The 9,299-nt window shown below is 47.0% G+C and overlaps 1 protein-coding gene across 1 annotated transcript in view; it reads left to right on the top strand.

Annotated features, from left to right (window-relative positions):
* LOC108796517 (nmrA-like family domain-containing protein 1) overlaps window positions 1-1,686 on the top strand; it is a 6,335-nt gene extending 4,649 nt beyond the window's left edge. The window contains exons 6-7 of the mRNA XM_018568005.1: window positions 258-448; window positions 1,492-1,686. Coding sequence (XP_018423507.1) covers window positions 258-448; window positions 1,492-1,671 — 371 coding nt within the window. The 3' untranslated portion in view covers window positions 1,672-1,686. The remainder of the gene's footprint in view (window positions 1-257; window positions 449-1,491) is intronic.
* The last annotated feature ends 7,613 nt before the right edge of the window (window positions 1,687-9,299 follow it).

Consider the following 9,299-nt stretch of genomic DNA (forward strand, 5'->3'; position numbering starts at 1 on the left):
GATTGCCCAGGCTTGCATGTTTATCCCTACTGGGAAAGGAGGGGTGCATGACATGACCCTTCTGTGGTCCACACTTGAATACCTTCTCATGCCTAGAGCCAGCATAAGCCTCTGAAGCTTGGGCAATCCATTGTTTGGGGGGAAGGGTGCATGACAGGACTCTTCTGGGTTTCAAATGGCCTTCTAAAAAAAGAAGAATTCTATGTCCAGTCCGACCATCATCTGTATTGTAACTCTGAAATGCTCTGTTCTTGCAGGCTTCCCGATGGGTGATGTCCCTCTGGATGGGATGTCCGTGAAGGATCTGGGTGTCATAGTCCTCACCATCTTGCAGTCTCCCTCGAAATACGCCGGCAAGGACATCGGCCTCAGCATGGATAAGCTGACGACAGAGCAGTACGCTGCCATAATGACCAGAGTGCTCGGCAAGAACATCAGAGACGCCAAGGTAATAAGTGGTGACGAGGGAGGGCTCTACTCAAAGCTTGTACAGGAAACTGACGCAGACAGAAGGACAATGTGAGAATTGAGGAAGAGACCTTTGGCTTGTGTTTATATCCAGATTCTGTTTATTTGTGGATGCATGCAGTACAAAAGGCCAACACGTTTCAGGGGTTCCAAGAGGCCTTCTTCAGGGCTTGGGAATGTAGGAAAGGTTAAGGTCTGGATGACGGCCAAACTAGTGACTGTGAAAAGATATTCAGGATTTGTACAAATTTGCTTTTGTGAACCACATTAGTCTCCATCCAGACCTTAACCTTTCCAACATTGCTAAGCCCTGATGAAGGCCTCTTGGAACCCTCAAAAAGTAGGGCTGCACCGATACCCGTATTTCGGTATTGAGTACGAGTGCCGATATTTTCTTTTCGGTACTCGCTAATACCGAATGTCCCATTAAGGAAGCCAGGCGGCGTGTAATGACTCGCCACCCGGCTTCCCGATTAGCAGGGAAGCGTCCCAATGATTCTTGTCACTATGTGACGAGAAAGCATGGAGCCGGCTTTCTGGCCAATCAGGAAGCCGGAATTTGGAGCATTTGGGCAAGTACGAGTACTCGCCTAAATACTCGGCATTGGCACTGATACCTATACTAGCATCGGTATCAGTGCATCCCTATCGAAAAGTGTTGTCCTCGTATATGCACACCCATTGTGTTGGCTGGAGTTGTGCTTACAATGAAACTATCATGACAGAGCTACAGAACCTGCCCCTGCTCAATTCTGGAAAATTCAATTTGCTTGGTTATCGGCCTTCAATGACTGGAGCCACTCACCTGAAACAAGAACGAGGCAGGTGACATTAGAATGCAGCAGGTGAGTCTAGAACTTCCTGCACACTTGTTCCAGGCCAATGACTGAGACTACTGAAGTAAGGGGATCTGCATGGCGGGCAACTAGCATTTTCAGAAGACCGGCAGCGACAGGCTACATATATCACGGCAGGCCCCTGTTTCATGAAGCTCATGTTAAACCCTTGCTCTTACTTCTGCAGTTGTCTCCTGATGCCTTTGCAAAGCTGGGCTTCCCCGGAGCTGAAGAGCTGGCCAACATGTTTAAATTCTACCTCATGAAACCCGACCGCGATATTCAGGTCACCCTCCAGCTCAATCCCAAAGCCAAGAAGTTCCAGTGCTGGCTGGAGGAGAACAAGGCCGCCTTTGATGACCTGTGACCCTCCTTCCCTTATACAGTGAAAGGACTGAAGTGTTTGTTCAATGTGAACTTGTGTTTCCTGAGCCATGTAGGTCAGATTGCGGCATTTTTTCCCCCCGTGGTAGACCGATCCACCTTTCTACTAACACCAGCCGGGACTGTCATCTGTGTTTTTTGTATTAATAAAATGATTTTCCTGTATCCTAATGGGCTTCCTTCTTTCTGCTCTGAGCAAAATTGTGGATTCCACTGAAATCCTGACAACGGGATTGGTCTATGAGGCGGGGAAAGACGCACGTCATCATACAATGGATTGTAATTCCGTAAGTGTATCTAAAGCCACTTGGTAAAAGTAGGGAATGCTTAGTACCTATATACTTCAGCCGTGGGCACTTGGCCATCAGATAGAATGGAGAACCAGCAGTCCTGCATTGTGAGGATGGCGAGAGCTCTTCCACAACCTGGAGTGTTGGAAGGAAGACGAGTTCCCACTTCTGAGGAATAAGTCAAGTATTGCAGCTTGTACCTCTCCCCCTAGACATGACGAGCCCCCACTGCAAGGGGAGTTTGGAAAATTCCCCGGAGCTTTAAAGGGCAGGAGAGGAAGGCCGTTCTAGAAGAGGCTGAATGAGGTTAGTCAAAGTAAGGTGATGTTTCATTATAGAGCAATGAGCACACAGCGGGGCAGTGGTACCAGGTCTGCTGCATGGCACAAGCTTGATACCCTTATTCCATACAGCATGGGGTGTGTAGGTCTGGAGTTTATGGTTATGGCATTAAATCTAGCTCATTACACTGTACAGCCTTGGTTCTCAACTGGTGGGTCGCAACCCCGTGTTCAGTGGGTCGCCTCATGCCTGCCACTATTCTAGGTGGGAGGATCCTCTGAGTGTCAGCTTGAGGTGGGGTGGGCTGGAGCTATGGCCATGTGGGAGCTCCATCCAGACATAGCTTACAGCTCCATCATAGTACGGTGTGATTTAACGCACTGTATCACGCAATCGCACCTACCATGCATTCTGGTGTGGGAGGTGTGTTGCGTTGCCATTCATTTGAACGGTACCTCAAATGCACCTTTCACCCACACCAAAACGCACTGTACTCTAATGCCATGCGTTCCATTTGGGTCACGACTTAATGACCAAGGACAAATGTGGGTCATGAGGTTACCCAGGTTGAGAACCACTGCTGTACAGGATATACCATCTTCTCCACTGATTAGGCAAGTGATCCAGTGCTGTCCAGAGGCAGCGGGTCTTCCATCTGTGACACATAGCATGGATGGAGGAACCTGTTGTATGGTTTTAATTATAAATATGTCTGTGTGTACCCAACTTTACTGATTAGAAGGTGCAGCAAGTCGGATAGAGCCCGCCTCATTTCCCATCCTTGTTGTCCAGTAATCTGCATTGGTGCTAATTGCTCAATATATATGGATAAAAGGTGTGCATTGTTGTCAAATGGCTGGGGTTAAGATGTTGGACTTCCCCTCCCATCCTGTTCTTGGACAATCACCATCTTCGCATTCCATAGTGACTGGATTGAAGTGGCCATGCTACCTATGTGGATATAAAAGCTGAGGTATGTTCCTGGTATGGTTGGGTTATAAACCCTGGGAGAGGTTCCTAATATGTTGAGGGTAAAGGTCCTGGGGACTGTTCCTGGTATGGTGGGGGTATACTTATTAGGTTCTATTTCTGGTAAGGTCACGGTATAAATCCTGTCAAATGTTCCTGATATGGTGGGGTTATAAAGGCTGGGTTTTGTTTCTGGTATGTTGAGGGTATAAATCCTAGTGTATGTTCCTGGTATGGTGGGGTTAAAAATGCTGGGCTATCCACCTCGAGAGCGGAATCCCCTTGAAAGTGCTAATGGGAAGCTTCTTCCTTCCGCAGAGAGAAGCTGGACCCTGAGTGCTTCGCATTCACCCCCCTTGTCTGCCATCCCAATACCTATTTCACTGGCAGCACCCAAGTGACCCCATTTCCGGCTTACTTATCCTGCCTTCTTGGAACGTTTTGATTAAAAATCCTAGGGTAGGTTCCTGGTATGGTGGGGGTATACATGGTGGGGTATGTTCCTGACACTCATTAGAACTGAGGAAGTGGCTTGGAGAACCTACAAAACATCCCCAACATTATAGAAGAAGCCGAGTTGAATGTGATTTACTACCAGCTCTACCATGACCCGGATAAGTGAGAACCTTCAGACATCTGTTCATGTTTTTTGGTGGCTTTTGCCCCTAGAAACGAGAACACAGCAACATCAAGCACTGTACCCATTAATGATTTTTAGGTCATTAGTATTTAATGCAACATACTAATAAATAATTTCACAGTTAGAGGAATCCGCCGCCACCGGGGCTCACGTGGCGAGTGACAAGGTCACATCAGGTTTAAATTGGTAAAATTTACAACAACAAAATAAAAATTGAAAACCGCTAGAGAGCTCCGTGTGCTGGTGGTCTACGTTATTCCCAGTTTGAAAAAGACAAAAACAAATCTGGCCAGCTGCCATTCCCGTTCTCTAGTCACAATTAGGACGGCCATTTTGTGCATTGTGTTTTTGCTCTTCCTATTCCATGGCAAAGTAGGTTATTCTGCCACCTACAGGAGGCGTGGATGCAAATAAACACAAAAGGGGCTATGACCCCCCTCCCTGTAATGTATGCTTTAGGGTCCGCACAGCAGTCCAAAAAGAAACACAGCAGCGGACCAACCTAAAAACAGGGAAGGGGGCCGTGTCTCTTGAACATCAGAAGAAGGGATATACACAGTGAGTAACTGATGGGCCGGGCAAAGGCACACAACAACAAGGTTTAAGGCCTTGCAGCCCAACAATAAGAAACATCACAGAAGCCATGGTCCAGCAGAACTTGGAAAAACATCCGGCCTTCTGTGGACACCAAGTTAAACTGTAGTATACTTAGCAGGGAGAGATCACAGCCACCCCGGGGCCCTTTTTAGGTTTTGCAACCCATTGTTCAGTTCTCCTGTAGGTGCCAGAATAACCCATTTAGTCACAGAAAAAGAAGAGCTATGCCCCTCAATGAACGACAAAGAAAATAGGATTCACCATAAAAATCCCATTGAGGGACACAGGAAGACATCTACTGTCAGGTTGTACTTGCACCTACGAGAGAAATGGACACAGGCAAAGACAACAAATTGGTAGGCCAGCCAAGGATAACAACTTCTATCCTGAGCATGCCTCAGTTTGTAGCAAGCAGTACCAAGATCATGATAATAAAACACAGAGGGGTGACACCTGTGTCCCTCAATGGAACCCGAAAAAAAGAAGAATCCTACTTTGTTTCTCAACCTTTGAGGGACAGAGGAAGTCATCTAATTTCGGGACGCCCATCAAAGGGGTTGGGCAAACAACTGCTGACAGACTCCGACAAAAACCATAACAGGGGACTGCCTGCAGCTGAAGAGCCTCCTGAAGGACCAACACCGGAATCAGAGACAGGATGAGGCCGATTCCAGGCCTGATATGGGAACCTGACTGCATGACTGGAGGAAGAAGGAGGAGAAAAATCAGACTGAAGAAGAAGGTGGAGAAAAATCCACCAGCTGATGTGGTCAACAAGGTAAGGGAGCAAGCCCCTTAAAAGCAAACTCGTACCAGACAAGGAGCCTCCTGAAGGACCAACACCTGAATCAGGCACGGGATGAGGCTGATCCCCAGCCTGATATGGGAACCTGACTGCATGAAGAAGATGGAGAAAAACCCACCACCTCATGTGGTCAACAAGGTAAGGGAACAAGCCCCTTACAAGCAAACTCGTACCAGAGAAGGCGCCTCCTGAATCAGACACGGGATGAGGCTGATACCCGGCCTGTTGGTGCTCAAGAACCTGAACACAAATGGTCACTATCCAAAGAGTAATGACCCATGGGAGAAAGCACCAAACCATGGACCAAGAAACTTGGCCAATTCAAACCCACAAGGGACGTGGGACAGACAATTTCCCGAAAAGAAAGAAAAACCCCACATGACGTGGTCAACAAGGTAAGGGTGCAACCCCCTTAATGCCAAAAACTGGTACCAGAAGAGGAGCCTAGGAATAACATCCTCATAGGACACGGGCAAAAGAAAAGTAAGCCATGCTAGGAATAGTTATCCTGGGTTGGCATACACATTTGTTTGGCTGCCTGTGCCCAATCCTCCTTCAGGTGGCAGTATAACCCAAGAGTAGATGACTGTATCCCTCAATGGATGAGAAAAAGTATTGTTCTATTAGGCCTGCACAGGCTCTTGATGTAACAACTGTATACTATGCAACAGCATTCCCCAAAGTGCAGGACAGTCCCCATGGTGGCATGTATGATCACTGCAGCTGCTACATGGCTTTCTTGAGAAAAGCTTAGAGGCTGCCATTTCCGAGTTCTCCTTCTGGAAATGCTAAATGCTTGACTTTCATTCTGACACCCCCCTGGCTTCAATAGAGAGGTGGACTGCCACATGCGGAACATTATTTCGGGCTTTAAAAAAAAATCAAAATGTAACTGGAGATATTTACTGAGCCGTAATAGTCCCTAGCAGACGGTTATTTTTGTAGATCTATGTCCCTGTGAGGACTGACATGCGGTATCTTACACAAGCCTATACAGGACAGATAGCAATCTCTATACAAACAAACTGTCAGCAGGCAGTTCATTATTCATTTTTTTTGCTGTGTGATTTCATAAAAACAATCAGAATTATACAGGAAATAGAACTCTATGCAACTGTCAGGCAACAACACTCGGCCGTACGCAACGATCAACCAGCAAACCTGAGAAAAATCAGAATTCGATCTGTATTATAGAAGATGCCACTCTCACGGGTTCGGGGTTAATGGAAAGAGTGCAACATCACAAACAAAAAATCGGGAGAACACGCCACAGGAGGACCCATAGGCCTGGGACGGAGTGTAAGACGACTGTACAGGGCTCATGAGACGGGTTTCTATACAGAATATATTCATCCAAGTTCTAATATATTTGTAGTGTGTACATACAGAGATGTTAAGCTAAGCTACTTCAAGGGTCAGTCCACCCAAGATGGACAGTTTAAGGTCGATGGACGTGGGCTGAATGACATTCCAGATCCTTTTATCTCTCAGCTGGGATCTGGATCTCGATCTAGAACACAATTCGCTCATGTGATGTAGCTATTAGAAGAGGTTCTTTAAAGCCCTAGACATTTTGGACAGGGTAGGAATGGGTTAAAATTCCCTCTCTTACTCTCCATGACCCCACCAATGAGATTTCCATTCACTTCCCTTCCTTCTGAGGCTGATTCATGGCAAAGTGATAGGGTCACTTAAAAGCCCCCGCTTCCACCCAAAGTGTCAGGGTCTTATGAAAGCCCCCGCTTCCACACAAAGTGATAGGGGGGGGCTCCTCTTCCACCCAATCACTTAGGGTCTCTTGAAAGCCCACGCTTCCACCATAAGTGATTGGGTGGAAGAGGGGGCGTGCAAGAGACCCTATCACTTTGGGAGGAAGAGGGGGCTTTCATAAGACCCCATCACTTAGGGTCTCTTAAAAGCCCCCGCTTCCACCCAAAGTGTCAGGGTCTTACGAAAGCCACCTCTTCCTCCCAAAGTGTCAGGGTCTCTTGCAAGCCCCCTCTTCCACCCCAAAGTAATAGGGTCTCTTACAAGCCCCCTCTTCCACCCAAAGGGTCCAGGTTTCTTGCAAGCCCCCTCTTCCACCCAAAGGGTCCAGGTTTCTTGCAAGCCCCCTCTTCCACCCACTGTTTCCTGCATACCTCTGTTGGTGGCTGGTTTTAAGAAAGAGGTACAGCCCTGTGTAAGCTCTGGGTTGAAGCCTACAGAGGGTTAACAACCTACTCTACTCCATGTTCCAATGTTGGTCTTGGGGATTGCCTCCGACAGACAAATAAAGCTCATGGGGAGTAAAATAAAGGTTAGTATTAACGGGTGCTGGTGGTGGGGTTGTCCTGTCAAGAGAACCACTTTCCCCTCAATATATAAATATATATAACCTCTTAGCTGCGAGTTAATAAACGTTAGGTTGCATGGTAACATGCATTACATTATGGCAGCCTATTGGAATGAATGGGCTGCTAACCCACCCTTAGGTGCCCAAAATGAGACATGACTTTTTTGTTTTACTGTAGTGCATTGCAGCGTGCTGAAACGCATGCGGGTTGCTTTAGTGCTTTGGAGTGCCATACAAAATAAATGGCATGGCAACTCATGCTAAGCGTATTACTGCGTGTTGCGATAATGTGCACTTAAGGGGAAATGGGCTTTGAAAGCTTCTTCCAACATTCCATGCTAGTACTTCCAGAGCAGAAACCTCTCCGTTAGGTCCTCTACAAGATTCAAGAAGCAAGGAGGGAGAGATTCAGCCCTCCAGCATCCACCTACAGCTGAGATATCAGTCCGGGGTGGGCGCACCTTTTTATGAACCCTGTGACGTATACAGCAAGAGCATCGATTGTTAGGGCCAGGGTAAAGATTATCGATGCCGACAATACAGAGGTCTTGCGGCTTCCAGTGGACTGATAATCTGAACCAGCACTAGCCCATAAAACAGCCGCCTCCACTGCGTGTACATTACAGGGCCACTTAATGAGATCCAAGACAAGCAGAGTCCCTCCCACCGATGAGATGAAGAAAAAAGGGAACATTCCAAAAATCTAAAGCTTAGGAGAAGGAAGGAGCGAAGCAGCCGCTGTTGACGGGCTTATAGTGCAATCTGCGGACGTGGGGCGCCATCTTAATGCATTGCAAGGACGACTGAGATTCGTTTTTGTTATTATACTCAACAGGAGTTACTTACAGACAGCATTTTATGAGAAAGCCACACCAAAATCAGCCTGGTAGTGCGACTTAAAAGATCAGTCCACCCAAAACCAACATGTCTTTTTGGCATGGATGCTGGCGGACTACCCCAGCTATTAAGCCAAGCAGGAATATTTCACTCATCCTGCGGCATGTGAAGTCACTTGAAAACCAGAATGACGCAACTTCCTAACTGCTATAGAAGGTGGGAGGGTCTGGGAATCCAGGTGCAAAGATGGCAGAAGAAGAAGCAGGAGGATGATGAATCTTGTTCTAGCTAATGGTTGTATGGTATATGTTCAATGGGAAAGCTTAGAGACTTCAAAACCTTTTTTTAGTGTGTGTGAGCGTGTGTGTAGACCGGTTCACATAAATCCTTCCAACCATGACTGGACGCCATCACACTGAAGGCAAAACTCTGGAGCTTTTAAAGGCTACCACAAATCTGGTAAAGTGGAAATGCCGATTAGCAGGAAGTCCTATTTTAAGCAGCTGAAGATCTCCTGGTGGGACAGATTGGTCTACCGTTCTTGGTCAAAGCCAACCTTGCTCGCCACTAAACCCAATTGCCACCAATGTTTGAGATAGCCGAGATGGGCCTGAAGATTGAGCAGATTGGGAATGGAGACTTGAAAAACGGAAATCTCGAAATGGCATGGACAAGCTAACAAGCCTTGCGGCCTTCCCTTCCTATGAGGCCATCGGTGTCGGCACACTTGGAAAAATTAAGCAAGCGATAGTGCTCTTGGCATAACCCAAACCTTGCCTATCTGAAATAGACTTTGACACATTGACCTTCTAGCACTAGGCAATCCTAAAAGCAGCATAAATGTCCTCCTCAATAT

The sequence above is a fragment of the Nanorana parkeri genome, unplaced genomic scaffold, assembly GCF_000935625.1.
Source record: "Nanorana parkeri isolate BGI_ZX_2015 unplaced genomic scaffold, ASM93562v1 scaffold1127, whole genome shotgun sequence".
Lineage (NCBI taxonomy): Eukaryota > Metazoa > Chordata > Amphibia > Anura > Dicroglossidae > Nanorana > Nanorana parkeri.